Consider the following 16,287-nt stretch of genomic DNA (forward strand, 5'->3'; position numbering starts at 1 on the left):
TTTAAAGTTTGCAACAAGCCACCTGGGAGACACACCAAACATGTGGAAGAAGGTGCTCTGGTCAGATGAAACCAAAATCGAACATTTTGGCAACAATGCCAAACGATATGTTTAGCGTAAAGGCAACACAGCTCATCACCCTGAACACACCATCCCCACTGTCAAACATGGTGGTGGCAGCATCATGGTTTGGGCCTGCTTTTCTTCAGCAGGGACAGGGAAGATGGTTAAAATTGATGGGAAGATGGATGGAGCCAAATATAGGACCATTCTTGAAGAAAACCTATTGGAGTCTGCAAAAGACCTGAGACTGGGACAGAGATTTGTCTTCCAACAAGACAATGATTCCAAACATAAAGCAAAATCTACAATGGAATGGTTCACAAATAAACGTATCCAGGTGTTAGAATGGCAAAGTCAAAGTCCAGACCTCAATCCAATCGAGAATCTGTGGAAAGAGCTGAAAACTGCTGTTGACAAACAATCTCCATCAAACCTCACTGAGCTCGAGCTGTGATGATGCTCAAACTTTTGTTTGATGCTATTCCAACGAAATTTATAAAGATGACTGCCTGAAGAGAACATGCAAATTTCCACAGTCATTGATGGTATGGGGCTGCATGTCAGGTAAAGTCACTGGGGAGATGGCTGTCATTACATCTTCAATAAATGCACAAGTTTACGTTGATATTTTGGACACTTTTCTTATCCCATCAATTGAAAGGATGTTTGGGGATGATGAAATCATTTTTCAAGATGATAAATTGATAATGCATCCTGCCATAGAGCAAAAACTGTGAAAACATTCCTTGAAAAGACACATAAGGTCAATGTCATGGCCTGCAAATAGTCCGGATCTCAATCCAATTGAAAATCTTTGGTGGAAGTTGAAGAAAATGGTCCATGACAAGGCTCCAACCTGCAAAGCTGATCTGACAACAGCAATTGGAGAAAGTTGGAGCCAGATTGATGAAGAGTACTGTTTGACACTCATTAAGTCCATGCCTCAGAGACTGCAAGCTGTTATAAAAGCCAGAGGTGGTGCAACAAAATACTAGTGATGTGTTGGAGTGGTTTTTTTTGCTTGTTTTTCATGATTCCATAATTTTTTCCCTCAGAATTGAATGACTCCATAATTTTTACCCTATGCTTGGTTAAAAAACGTAACCATTACTGACTACCACAGTTTTTGTTCTTGATTTCTTTTAGTGTTTCTTAAAGCCAGAAAGTTGCTATTTGAAATGACTTTAATTTTGTGCCATGTCTGTGATCTGCTTTTTTTCTACAAAATTAAACAACTGAATGAACATCCTCCAAGGCCAGTGATTACATAATTTTTGCCAGGGGTTGTAGTAGGGATTTGTCTCAAGTTAAAGTAATTGTCCCCTTTCAGAAAACTTACCATCAAAGGCTGCGGTCCCTATAACAAAAACAAATATTTTATTCACCCTACCCGTGTATGTCTGGTGCCAGCTCTCCGTCGCTGCCTCGTTTTATGTTGTTTGTTTGCATTGTTGATGTCACATAGACAGTGTTGCAACCAGCTTTTTTTTTATCTAAATTGCTCTGATAGTGTAGATAGCAGGAGCAATGGAGCTGAATGATTGGCTGCAGCGCTGTCAACATGATGTTAGTGCTGCAGACAAACAACAGGGGCCAGGGCAGTGGCCAATAATTGGCGCTGTACATGGGGAGGTTAAGTTATACACTGTTTGTTTTTTTGCTAGTTGGTGAAGTCCCTGCTGCTCGCAGCTTGCTGGCAAAGTCCACTCTCTCCTGTCCTGAGACAGATGTCTGCATGGTGGGCAGTGTGAGCCATTTTATAGGGTATCTATCATGACCCGGGCTCTTCAGGTTACTGCTTCACCTCAGACTTGGTGTGGGCAATTAACATACAGTCCTATGCCCTCCAGTTCTGCCGTGTGTCCTGGAGAACAACACGACCTCGGGCCCGGTTTCTGCATTCTGGCTCTGTGGGTGTCCGGTCGCCGTTCCCTTCTGAGCCCTTTCCTCTTCCACTGTGCTCCTTTCCTCTCAAGCTCCACTACAATACCACCCTTCATATTATCTCTTCCTTTTCCAGGGGCTGCAGCTCCCACGTGGCTGCTCGTCCCCACTGTCTGTTCCAGACCTCCTTCTGCTATCTCTCCCTCCAGGAGACTAACTACCTCTTCCTCCAGACCAGAATACATCAAGTTGGAGAAGCTCCCCTGAATCCGGGTTCAGAGCTCCCCCTTCTGGCCTGGAGTCAGAATGTGTTGAATGTAGATGCTTACCTGGTAAAGAGAATCCTCCTTGCCTCCAAGCATGATATCACCCTCCCCAAAGGGAAGGCAACATCACTGTAACAACTGTTTACCTGGGGTGTTACAAATACAGTACATGATAGGAAATATTGTAATTCAAGTCCCACATTTGAAAACCATTACTTGCAAATCTGTTTATTTTAAATGTGAAGCTGGTTTACATCCTGTTACATGTGACTGCTGCAGCTAATCACTGTCCAAAGTGGCGACACATTAGTCACCCATGCCCCCATTATAGTGCCCTGAAAAAGTATTCATGCTCCGTGACCTTTTCCACATTGTTTCATGTTACACCCACAAACAAAATGCTTTTATTGGGCTTTTATGTGATATACCAACACAAAGTAGCAAGTATTTATGAAGTATAAAGGAAATGATTCATGGTATCCTAAATATTTAAAAAATATAAATTTGAAAATTGTGACATGCATTCATATTCAGTCACCTGTAGTCTAATACCTCTAAATAAAATTCTGAGTAACCAATTTCCTCCCAAAGACCCATGAGTAGTAAATTGAGGCCACTTGTGTGTAATTTATTCTCAGTATAACTACATCTATTCTGTAAAGGCCTCAGAGATATACATGTGGGAGACTCCCCAAATGTAGGATGAAAGGTGATGTGGTGAGATGAGACTAAAATTGAACTTTTTGGCCACCAAGGTAAACACTATCTGGTGCCAAACTAACACAGCTCATCAACCCAAGAACACCACCCATACAGTGAAACATGGTGGTGGCAGATAATGATGTAGGGATGCTATTCGCCAGCAGAGAAAGGGAAAATGGTCCGAGTCCAAAACATGGATGGGCGAAATATAAGGATATTCTTGAGCATAACCTATTTCAGTCTGTCTGTCAATAGTTTCAGACTGGGACGGAGGTTCACCTTTCAACAAGACATTGACCCAAAGCATACTGCTAAAGTAAGACTCGAGTGGTTTAAGGAGAAACGTGTAAATGTTTTGGAGTGACTTAGTCAAAGCACAGACCTTAATCCAATTGAGAATCTGTGGTCAGGCTTGAAGATTGCTGTTCACCAGAGGAAACCATTTAACTTGAATGAGCTACAGCAGTCTTGCCTTGAGGAATGGGAAAAAATCCCAGTGGAAAGATGTGGAAAACTCAGAGACTTATCCAAAGCGACTTGCAGCTGTAATTTCAGCAAAAGGAGGCTCTACAAAGTACTGACTTTAGGGGGGTGAATAGTTATGCACATAGAAGTTTTCAGATACTTTGTCCTATTTGTCGTTTGCTTCACAATAAAACAAAACCAAATGTTCACAGTTGTAGGCATGTTCTTTATATGAACTGATGCATATACCCAGTGAAATTTCTGGTTGTGAGATCCTGGTAGTAAGGTAATGTGGCACCCCTAGGGGTATTTGCCACAAAAATAGTTACTGACAGTAAATACAAATACTAAAATAGCAAGACTGCACTACCACCTCCGGCCAGAAGGGGGAGCTCCAGAGACTCCCCTTGATCCATTCTGGTCTGAGAGAAGAAATGGCAGTTGGGCCAAGGAGCTGAAAGTGAGAGGTCATACAGTTGAATATCTAACAGCCCTGTGACTGTTACCAGGCCTAAATCACCGGCCTGAGGAGAAGAGGGATAGAGAAAAAGGACATTGTGAGAACCGGGTAGCATTAATCACCACCCAGAACAGGCGCAAAGACGGATACCGGATCCGTGGCTGTATTCATTATATATAATACAGCAACCGGAAAAACGTGAGGTGATATCAGCTTCACTAGGGCCGGACACAGCAACAGATACAGAGTTCAGCGGTACTCCCAGAGGGGGTAAACCGATAAAAGGACTCGGGTTGCCCGTCGAACCAGGACCCGGAGGGGACAGATTGGGCCGGCAGCCAGTTCACATACAGCAACAGGGCCACACAGAAATTGCGCACAATAAGAGGCGAAGACCCCGGCAGGGTCAAAGTAACTCAGAGTTCCCATACAGACTCCGGTGACAGGACTGGTTGTAGATCCCTTTATGTTGAAGTAAACTGGTTAAATGTTTCAGTGCCTCAGTCTTTCATTTGGACAATAGTCATCTATCCAGGATCGGGATCATCACCGCTGGGAGAACCTGCTGCTGATCAAGTAAGTGCCTGTTCCCTCACGATACCCTTACACTGTGCATTGCCTGAGGCCACAGCACCGGGTCAAGCCACCCGTGACATCTCCCTCAAGAGACAGACCTCATTGGTCCGGTGCTGGGTACCCCGGTCTCCTGGGCGTCACAATTGGCGTCACGAACAGGATTCAGCCAGCCCGTATACCGGGTATTGTGTGCCATGATTGGAGTCCAAAATTGTGAAAACTTGGATGAAAAATCTTGAAAATTGACTTTATTAAAGAAAATTCCATTTCCCATTGAAAACTATTGAAAATGACTTTTCCCCATTGGTTATAATGGAGTAAAGATGGCCGCCATCCCCTGAGGTAATCACCTCATAACCGTTAGGCACGAGACTGTTAATTGAGCTACGCCATCACCTGAGCCCCAGTCTAACTGAAAAACTTCAGAATCCGCCATTACAGAGCGCGCGGCGGGTGGGAGCAGCAGGGGGCGTGTCATTGTGGGCGGCACCAAGCTGAGCGCTCTGACGTCAGAGCAAGGGGAAAATCGATCCTGCTGCACAGCGGAACGAATCTATACTATCCCGACGGAAGCGGAGGACCGGTAGGGTCCGGATTAACTAAGGGGGCACAGTATGTCGCAGCACGGAGACGCCGCAGCACCCGGCGACGCTAATGCAGCTGAAAGACAGAGTGTCGATAGAGAGTCCGGTAGCGCAGCGGTGCAAGGAGTGGCGCCCATCATGCCGGTTCTGATGCCATATACCCCGGGTGGTCCATGGCTTCCAATGTATGAAGGTGAGCCTAATACCCTTGACGATTTCAGAGAAAAGATGCTGGCCCATTTTGACATGTTCCCCGTGGGTGAAGTTCAGCGTGTTAGTCTCCTGATGATGCAGTTAAGTGGCCATGCTAAGCGAGAAGTCACAGCATGGGCAGCTGATCTAAAAGGCACTGTTGAACGCATATTTGCTGGATTAAAAGCTACATTTGAAACCACTGCCAGCAGCAAAGCTAAAGTACGATTCTTTAATTGCAAACAAAAAGTTGATGAGGGCGTGAGAGACTTTGCCTTAAACCTGCAGGAAGCCCTTAAATCACTTACACTGGCTGAACCCATTTTTAACACCGGAGCGGATAAACTGCTAAGAGATCAATTTATTGAGGGACTCTACACCCCTTCTCACCGGGGGCATGTGAGCATGCTTGTTTTTAAGAACCCTGAATTGACATTTGCCCAATTAAAGGAGAGCGTTATACGTCTCCAGCTGGCAGAGGCACCTCGGGATCAGGAGCCTGCGCAACTCATGGCAGAGGCTCCTCAACAACATGGAGTACCAGTGACATCAGCTATGTCCGGGGCCATTGCTAAGCCCCTGGGGCCCAGTACTAATGAGGCTCTTCAACAAAAGCTTGACTCTTTAACTGATGTTGTTGCTTCAATGGCTAAAACCATGCAGGAGATGAGAGGACCCAAGATGGAGTTGTCAAACCGTAGAGAAGGTGTTCCATGGATGAGACCCCGGAGATACCCGACATGGAGAGGACGACCCCGCGACCGCTACCAACCGGATGGAGAGCCCATTTGCCGCCGTTGCCAGCAGCCAGGCCACTTTGCACGAGATTGTGATTTAAACGGGAATCCCCTGGGAATGCGGGCCGCTTCGCAGGAATGAACTTTCAAGGCCCAACACCCTGGCACGACAGGTACATCAGAGGACGACCCATTATCCCTATCGTGCTGGACGGAATGCCCCTCAACGCTTTGCTGGACACAGGTTCCCAGATTTCATCTATACCGTATATCCTTCATAAGAGGTACTGGGCTGATGCAGATATTGATAAAGGGCCCTCTGATGTTGAACTAGATATATGGGCCAGTAATGGTAAGTTGGTACCGAAACTAGGTTTCAGGGAGATGACCATAAAGATTGGTAAAGTAGAATTGAAGAAACAGGGTATAATTGTTGTTGATGTTGAGCGGCGGAACTGTGAACCAACTGTATTGATAGGAATGAATGTGTTAGAGAACTGCTTTTCCGAAGTCATTTCTGTCTTACAGCAAATTGCTGAAACTGCCCAATCCTGCCAGCAGAGAGTTCTCCGGAGGGAAATAAAAGTATTGATGTTAAGGCAACAGGTAGAAGTTGCAGGTGGAGAAATCGGCAGTGTGAGGGTAAATGATCCGACATCTATTGTAATCCCACCAAAAACAGAAATGCTGGTATGGTGTAGAGCAGCCATTGGTACTAAGGGACGAGATTATCAAGCCGTAATAGAACCAGTGTACACCGACAGCAGGCCCACTATACTCACAGCACGAGGGGTAGTCGAGGTACACCGGGGACGAGTGCCGGTACGACTTTTGAACTGTGGAGAGGAAGAGGTCACTTTGCCAAGGTATGCTACAGTGGCAAAGCTATATACTGTTGACAACAATGCCATCACAACCATTGAGCCCTTAGAACCAACCTGTCAGGTGGAAGTCAACGGCTCAGATGGAGAATTGGAGGATTGGTGCCAACAGCTACACGTGGGCATAAATTCAACACCTACCCATCAAAAACAAGGGGTGTATAGGCTAGTGACGGAATATGAACAAGTCTTCAGTAAACACCCATTGGACTTCGGACGGATAGAAGGGGTAGAACACACAATCCCCACCGGTGACCATCCCCCAATAAAAGAAAGATATAGACCCATACCGCCCGCTCACTATCAGTGTGCAAAAGATATGCTGCGGGAGATGAAACAGGCCGGGGTAATAAGAGACAGCTGTAGCTCCTGGGCGGCCCCTCTAGTGATTGTCAAAAAAAAAGACGGAACCATGAGAATGTGCGTAGACTACCGGAAGATTAATAACATCACCCATAAAGACGCCTACCCCTTGCCTAGGATAGAAGAGTCCTTAACTGCTTTGAAATCTGCTAATTATTTTTCCACCTTAGACTTAACAAGCGGGTATTGGCAAGTCCCTGTGGCTGAGAGAGATAAGGAAAAGACGGCATTCACCACACCAATAGGTCTATGTGAATTTAATCGCATGCCGTTCGGACTCTGCAACGCATCCGGTACCTTCCAGCGGCTGATGGAATGCTGCCTCGGACACAAGAACTTCGAGACCGTCCTCCTATACCTAGATGATGTGATCGTCTACTCAAAGACTTACGAACAACACTTAATAGACCTGGCAGAAGTGTTCGAAGCCTTATCCAGGTATGGCATGAAAGTCAAGCCATCCAAATGTCACCTTCTCAAGCCAAAGGTACAGTACCTGGGACACATCGTGAGTTCGGAGGGAGTAGCACCAGATCCCGAGAAAATAAGCGCCATAAGGGATTGGCCAAGACCTACCAGCGCAAAAGAAGTGAGACAATTCCTGGGATTGGTGGGTTACTATCGCAGATTTATAAAAGGATTTACCAAGTTGGCAGCACCCTTGCAAGACACCTTGGTAGGGCAGACGAAGAAACCTTCAAACCGAAACCCTCCTTTTCAGTGGAACGACGAAAGGGAAGACTCCTTTGAACAACTAAAGAAGGCACTAACCGGAGAAGAGGTTCTGGCATACCCAGATTACCATCAACCTTTCATCCTCTACACCGATGCCAGTAATGTGGGACTAGGAGCGGTGCTGTCACAAAAGCAAGAAGGTCGGGAGAAAGTCATCGCCTTTGCAAGTAGAAAGCTCCGGCCTACTGAAAGAAATCCAGAAAATTATAGCTCCTTCAAATTGGAACTACTGGCAGTAGTTTGGGCTGTGACTGAACGTTTCAAACACTATCTGGCCGCTGCAGAATTTATTGTCTATACTGACAACAATCCGTTGACCCACCTGGACACAGCCAAATTAGGTGCGTTAGAACAGCGATGGATAGCCCGGTTATCTAATTACAACTTCAAGATCAAGTATCGAGCAGGTCGCAAGAATGGAAATGCTGATGCCCTATCCCGGATGCCACACTTGAGAGATGTAGAAGAAGAAACGGGGGAGCTTGAAGAAATTGAAGTACCAGCCTCCCATCATCCCAAGGCAAAACATCATCAGTCAAGTACCTATCAGAAACAACAAGAGGTGAATTTTAATCCGTTAGCACACCATAGATGGGCTGACACCCAAGACAGCAATCCGGCTGTGAAGTTGGTGAAGGAACTGTTAACTGACCAAAGTGCATATCCCGATGAGGATGCCCCAGAAGAGACGCATCAACTCTGGAAAGAGAGAGGCAAAATGTTCCTGTATCAAGAGAAGCTCTGTAGAAGGTACACCAATCCGAAAACACATGAATTGGTTTGGCAGATTATCGTGCCTAAACAAGATGTCAAGATGGTCCTCGAAGCTTACCATAATGGTGCTGGTCACTTCCGTTGGAAAAAGTTAGAAGTACTTCTAAGAGAAAGATTTTATTGGGTCGGGATGAGAAAATCAATCGAACAGTGGTGCAGAAATTGTGGCCCGTGCAATCTCAGAAGAAACGATCAAAAGAACCAAAGAGCACCACTGCAGCCCATAATCACCAAACAACCACTTGAACTTGTAGCCATAGACCACGTGAAGTTAATACCAAGCCGGTCCGGCTATGTCTATGCCTTGACCATCTTGGACCATTATTCACGCTTCTTGGTAGTAGTACCCGTAAAAGATCTGACAGCAAAAACAGCAGCCAAAGCGTTCCAAACGTACTTTTGTAGACCCCGTGGATATCCGGAACAGGTTCTCACCAACCAAGGTACAGCCTTTGAATCAGAGATCTTCAGAGAATTCTGTAATATGTATGGTTGCAAAAAGATCCGGACGACGGCCTATCATCCACAAACAAACGGCTTATGAGAGAAGATGAACCATATTGTAATAGACCTACTAAAGACTTTACCTGAGACAGAAAGGAATCAATGGCCAGAGAAATTGCCTGACTTGGTGGATCTGTATAAATCATGTCCCGGTGAGCTCCACCAACTGCACCCCAGCTTATCTTATGCGTGCAAGACCCGGCCAATTACCAATCGATCTAGAAATGGGAATTCTGAAACCAGACGCAGAAGTTCAAGACTCCAATTGGGATATCATACGGCAAAAGCAGTATCGCCAAGTGCAAGAGAGTGTGGAAAGAAGCCTTCAGCAAACTAGAGAAAGACAAGAGCGAACTTTCAACCAGAATGCTCTAGCGACCCCATTAAGACCGGGTGACCAAGTGCTCAAGAGAAATCGTCGAACCAATAAACTGGACAATCAGTGGGAAGCCGTACCCTACACAGTTTTACCAACAAGAGTGGATAATCCTAAAATGTGTCTCATTAGCAAAAACGGAGGCTTAACATCTGTACTAGTGTCAAGAGACAATCTTAAATTATGTCCGGAAGCATTGAAAGAGCCAGACGTTGTCCAGCCAGAACCAGAAGTTATTCAACCCATACAGGTTCAACCAGTAAAGGAAAAAGAAGAGGAAGTGTATCACACCTGTATAGGAGACTTTCCCAAAACCCTACTAACATACCATGGTGCAGTAGTGGTTCCCATGGTGGCCTTTTACCCAACACCGAACCCAATACCAGAAGTCCCAAGACAGGAAGAGGCTGACCCCGTACTACAGGAGGTTCCAGGCCAGGAAGAACAGATTCCTGGTCAGAGTAATCCCATTCACGGTGGACTTGCCAACTCCATAGTCGTGGAATTATCTTTAGCAGAGCGGGCAGATACTACATCCGCAGTAGACAGTAGTACACCACATGAAGAGACACCGCTATTACGTAGATCACAGCGTAGTACCCAGGGTCAATTACCGGCCAGGTATGCAGATTACCAACTATAAAGCTCATAATGTGAATTGTATATATGTTATGCCGCATATAGTTAAACAGAAAATGTAGTATAGTCATTGTTATCAGTCTGCAACGTTTAAGCCCAGTGCCTACAGAGACTTGTCTGTATGAACTTCTTGCATATTCTTGAACTTTTTATCAGCCCGGAGGCACTAAATCAAAGCTCCGGAAAGACTGCTTTTTGAACTTTGCTTTTTGCTCTTTTTGAACTTTCTTTAGACTTTATATTGATAACTCAGTTGGAAAAATGGAACTAAATTCCTGGACACTAAGTACAGTGCCTTTCCTAATACCTTCAAGGATAGAACTGTATTAATGGACGCTATTTGAAGTGACTTTTTACAGAACTCTATTTTTGTTTCCTTGAGTGGTATTTGTAACTTTTCATTTTTAAGACTCTGTACATATTAATTGTTATTTCAAAATGTTATTGTCCCACAGTCCCGGAGTACTGTTCTTAACTAAGGGGGAATGTGGCACCCCTAGGGGTATTTGCCACAAAAATAGTTACTGACAGTAAATACAAATACTAAAATAGCAAGACTGCACTACCACCTCCGGCCAGAAGGGGGAGCTCCAGAGACTCCCCTTGATCCATTCTGGTCTGAGAGAAGAAATGGCAGTTGGGCCAAGGAGCTGAAAGTGAGAGGTCATACAGTTGAATATCTAACAGCCCTGTGACTGTTACCAGGCCTAAATCACCGGCCTGAGGAGAAGAGGGATAGAGAAAAAGGACATTGTGAGAACCGGGTAGCATTAATCACTACCCAGAACAGGCGCAAAGATGGATACCGGATCCGTGGCTGTATTCATTATATATAATACAGCAACCGGAAAAACGTGAGGTGATATCAGCTTCACTAGGGCTGGACGCAGCAACAGATACAGAGTTCAGCGGTACTCCCAGAGGGGGTAAACCGATAAAAGGACTCGGGTTGCCCGTCGAACCAGGACCCGGAGGGGACAGATTGGGCCGGCAGCCAGTTCACATACAGCAGCAGGGCCACACAGAAATTGCGCACAATAAGAGGCGAAGACCCCGGCAGGGTCAAAGTAACTCAGAGTTCCCATACAGACTCCGGTGACAGGACTGGTTGTAGATCCCTTTATGTTGAAGTAAACTGGTTAAATGTTTCAGTGCCTCAGTCTTTCATTTGGACAATAGTCATCTATCCAGGATCGGGATCATCACCGCTGGGAGAACCTGCTGCTGATCAAGTAAGTGCCTGTTCCCTCACGATACCCTTACACTGTGCATTGCCTGAGGCCACAGCACCGGGTCAAGCCACCCGTGACATCCCCCTCAAGAGACAGACCTCATTGGTCCGGTGCTGGGTACCCCAGTCTCCTGGGCGTCACAGTAACAATACAAGGAAAATGAAAGGGGGTGAATACTTTTACAATCCACTGTATTTGCAAGCTGTTTATTATTACTATTTACTAATTTACTTACTGCAGGGTATTTATTTATTTGTGTTCTTTCTGTTCTAGGTTATGTTTGTTAATGGCTACAGTGTGAATGTGCTCCTACACATTATACTTATATCACCAAATGTCGCAGCTCATTTCTGTGGTTTTGCTGTAGTTGATGATTACCTGTAGAGAAGGGTGTACAACTGCAGAAACTTCTCCATCTGGTGAAAGAGGAAATTCTATGTGACCAACGCGCTGATAAACATCAACTTCAAAACCTGGAAATTCAATTCCTTGAATGAAAAAGAAAGTGAAAATTATTACTATTGTACAGTAAAAACAATTATGGCTGAGTAGTTGTTGAAACAAAGGTTTATCCTTTCCTATAAGGGGTTTCAGGCCAGTTTGCCCAGACTACCAGGTTAACCCCTTAACGACCATCGATACGCCTTTCAACGGCGGCAGTTAAGGGTACTTATTTCTCAGTGCTGCTTTTTAATAGCGCTGAGAAATAAGTGTATAGCGCATCCCAGCATCGGAAAATCTCCGGGGCGTGGCTACCGTGAGTAGTTGAGACCCCAAAGAACATGATTCGGGTCGGTTTTTACTGTCTCCAGTGTTGCGATCGCCGTTATTCACCAAATAACGGCGATCACACTTATTTCACTCTCCTCTGATATGATCTAGCATACCAGAAGAGAGAGAAATGGGATCCCTCGAGCCCCCACGGTACCTCCAGTGTCCCTGCACCCTCCAGCTCTGTCCCCCGGCCCTAGGCGTCTTCTTCCAGGAACAAAATGGTGGAAAAATCACAGTGATCAAAATAAAAAAAAATAGCAAATCAATCCCCCCTTTATCACCTCTTATTTAGGTAAAAATAATGGAAAAAATACATTTTTTTATTTTATTTTTCCATTAGGTTTGGGGCTAGGTTTAGGGTTGGGGTTAGAGCTAGGGTTAGGGTTGGGTTAGAGTTAGAGTTGGGACTAGGTTTAGGGTTGGAGCTAATATGAGGGTTGGGATAGGGTTAGGGTTGGGGCTAAGGTTAGAGCTAGGGTTAGGGTTGAGCTAGGGTTATAGTTGGGGCTAGAATTAGGTTTGGGGCTAAGATTGGGGTTATAGATTTGTTGGAGTTAGGGTTGTGTTGCGGTTAGGGTTGTGGACGGTATTGGGGTTAGGGTGGTGTTGGGGCTAGGGTTATGGTTTGGATTACAGTTAGGGTTGGGATTAGGGTTGAGGGTGTGTTGAGGTTAGGGTTGTGGTAAGGATTATGGTTAGGGTTGGGACTAGGGTTAGAGGTGTGTTAAGGTAAAGGGCTGTGTTAAGATGGAGTTAGAATTGGGGGGGTTCTACTGTTTAGGTACATCAGTGGGTCTCCAAACGCGATATGGCACACACCATTGATTCCAGTCAATACTGCGTTCAAAACGTCAAACGGTGCTCCATCTTTTCTGAGTCCTGCAATGCGCCCAAACATTGTCTTTCCCCCACACACGGGGTATTGGCGTACTCAGGATAAATTGCAAAACATATTTGGTGGTCCATTTTCTCCTGATACCCTTGGGGAAATAAAAAAGTTTGGTTCCAAAGTAAATTTTTTGTTAAAAAAGTAAAATGTTCATTTTTTCTTAGTACATTGCTCTAGTTATCGTGAAGCACCTGAAGGGTTAATAAACTTCTTGAAGATGCTTTTGCTCACATTGAAGGGTGCAGATTTCAGAATGGTGTCACTTTTGCATATTTTCTGTTATATTGACCCCCCAAACTCACTTCAAATGTGAGGTGGTCCCTAAAAATAATGGTTTTGTAAATTTTGTGGGAAAAAAGAGAAGTCGCTGGTCAACTTATAATGTCCTAACAAAAAAAAATTATGTTTCCAAAAATGTGCAGATGTAAAGCTGACATGTGGGAAATGTTATTTGTTAACTATTTTGTGTGACACCATTCTTTGATTTAACTCCTTTCTGACATGGGACGTACTATCCCGTCGAGGTGGGGTGGGCCCCTATGACCATGGACGGGATAGTACGTCCAGCGCGATCGGCGGCGCTCACGGGGGGAGCGCCGCCGATCGCGGCCGGGTGTCAGCTGCCTATCACTGACCGCCCCCGGCACATTAACCCCTGGCACACCGTGATCAAAGATGATCGCGATGTGCCGGCGGTGCAGGGAAGCATCGCGCAGGGAGGGGGCTCCCTGCGGGCTTCCCTGAGCCCCCCGCAGCAACCTCCCTCCCTGCTCGAGCCCCGGATCCAAGATGGCCGCGGATCCGGGTCCTGCAGGGAGGGAGTTGGCTTCACAGAGCCTGCTCAGAGCATGCACTGTGAAGCAGCCTGCACTGCTATCAGATCGGTGATCTGACAGAGTGCTGTGCAAACTGTCAGATCACCGATCTGTGATGTCTCCCCCTGGGACAAAGTAAAAAAGTAAAAAAAAATTTTTTCAAATGTGTAAAAAAAAATAAAAAAAATAATTCCAAAATAATGAAAAAAAAAAAAATATTATTCCCATAAATACATTTCTTTATCTAAATAAATAAAAAAAATCAATAAAAGTACATATATTTAGTATCGCCGCGTCCGTAACGGCCCGACCTATAAAACTGGCCACTAGTTAACCCCTTCAGTAAACACCGTAAGAAAAAAAAAAAAAAAAACGAGGCAAAAAACAACGCTTTATTATCATACCGCCGAACAAAAAGTGGAATAACACGCGATCAAAAAGACAGATATAAATAACTATGGTACCGCTGAAAGCGTCATCTTGTCCCGCAAAAAACGAGCTGCCATACAGCATCATCAGCAAAAAAATAAAAAAGTTATAGTCCTGAGAATAAAGCGATGCAAAAATAATTATTTTTTCTATAAAATAGTTTTCATCGTATAAAAGCGCCAAAACATAAAAAAATGATATAAATGAGGTATCGCTGTAATTGTACTGACCCGAAGAATAAAACTGCTTTATCAATTTTACCAAACGCGGAACGGTATAAACGCCTCCCCCAAAAGAAATTCATGAATAGCTGGTTTTTGGTCATTCTGCCTCACAAAAATCGGAATAAAAAGCGATCAAAAAATGTCACGTGCCTGAAAATGTTACCAATAAAAACGTCAACTCGTCCCGCAAAAAAAAAGACCTCACATGACTCTGTGGACCAAAATATGGAAAAATTATAGCTCTCAAAATGTGGTAACGCAAAAAATATTTTTTGCAATATAAAGCGTCTTTCAGTGTGTGACGGCTGCCAATCATAAAAATCCGCTAAAAAACCCGCTCTAAAAGTAAATCAAACCCCCCTTCATCACCCCGTTAGTTAGGGAAAAATTAAAAAAATGTATTTATTTCCATTTTCCCATTAGGGCTAGGGTTAGGGCTAGGGCTAGGGTTAGGGCTAGGGTTAGGGCTACAGTTTGGGTTGGGGCTAAAGTTAGGGTTCGGGTTGGGGCTAAAGTTACAGTTAGGGTTTAGATTACATTTACAGTTGGGAATAGGGTTGGGATTAGGGTTAGGGGTGTGTCAGGGTTAGAGGTGTGGTTAGGGTTACTGTTGGGATTAAGGTTAGGGGTGTGTTTGGATTAGGGTTTCAGTCATAATTGTGCAGTTTCCACTGTTTAGGCACATCAGGGGCTCTCCAAACGCGACATGGCGTCCGATCTCAATTCCAGCCAATTCTGCGTTGAAAAAGTAAAACCGTGCTTCTTCCCTAACGAGCTCTCCCGTGTGCCCAAACAGGGGTTTACCCCAACATATGGGGTATCAGCGTACTCAGGACAAATAGAACAACAACTTTTGGGGTCCAAATTCTCCTGTTACCCTTGGGAAAATACAAAACTGGGGGCTAAAAAATAATTTTTGTGGGAAAAAAAAGGATTTTTTTATTTTCACGGCTCTGCGTTATAAACTGTAGTGAAACACTTGGGGGTTCAAAGTTCTCACAACACATCTAGATTAGTTCCCTGGGGGGTCTAGTTTCCAATATGGGGTCACTTGTGGGGGGTTTCTACTGTTTAGGTACATTAGGGGTTCTGCAAACGCAATGTGACGCCTGCAGACCATTCCATCTAAGTCTGCATTCCAAATGGCGCTCCTTCCCTTCCGAGCTCTGCCATGCGCTCAAACGGTGGTTCTCCCCAATATACGGGGTATCAGCGTACTCAGGACAAATTGGACAACAACGTTTGGGGTCGAATTTCTCCTCTTACCCTCGGTAAAATACAAAACTGGGGGCTAAAATATAGTTTTGGGGGGAAAGATTTTTTTTTTTTAATTTTCACGGCTCTGCGTTACAAACTGTAGTGAAACACTTGGGGGTTCAAAGCTATCACAACACATCTAGATGAGTTCCTTAGGGAGTCTAGTTTCCAAAATGGTGTCACTTGTGGGAGGTTTCTACTGTTTAGGTACATTAGGGGCTCTGCAAATGCAATGTGACACCTGCAGACCATTCCATCTAAGTCCTCATTCCAAATGGAGCTCCTTCCCTTTCGAGCCCTCCCATGCACCCAAACAGTGGTTCCCCCCCACATATGGGGTATCAGCGCACTCAGGACAAATTGGACAACAAATTGTGGGGTCCAATTTCTCCTGTTACCCTCGGGAAAATACAAAACTGGGGGCTAAAAAATAATTTTTGTGGGAAAAAATTTTTGTTTTATTTTT

At 44.8% G+C, this 16,287-nt stretch overlaps 1 protein-coding gene across 2 annotated transcripts in view; it reads right to left on the minus strand.

Moving 5' to 3' along the window:
- ACY3 (aminoacylase 3) overlaps nucleotides 1-16,287 on the minus strand; it is a 141,709-nt gene that overhangs the window by 4,843 nt on the left and 120,579 nt on the right. For both annotated transcript variants that reach the window (XM_069752954.1, XM_069752955.1), the window contains exon 5: nucleotides 11,812-11,921. In XM_069752954.1, the coding sequence (XP_069609055.1) occupies nucleotides 11,812-11,921 (110 nt within the window). The remainder of the gene's footprint in view (nucleotides 1-11,811; nucleotides 11,922-16,287) is intronic.

Source organism: Ranitomeya imitator, chromosome 2, assembly GCF_032444005.1.
Source record: "Ranitomeya imitator isolate aRanImi1 chromosome 2, aRanImi1.pri, whole genome shotgun sequence".
Classification (NCBI taxonomy): domain Eukaryota; kingdom Metazoa; phylum Chordata; class Amphibia; order Anura; family Dendrobatidae; genus Ranitomeya; species Ranitomeya imitator.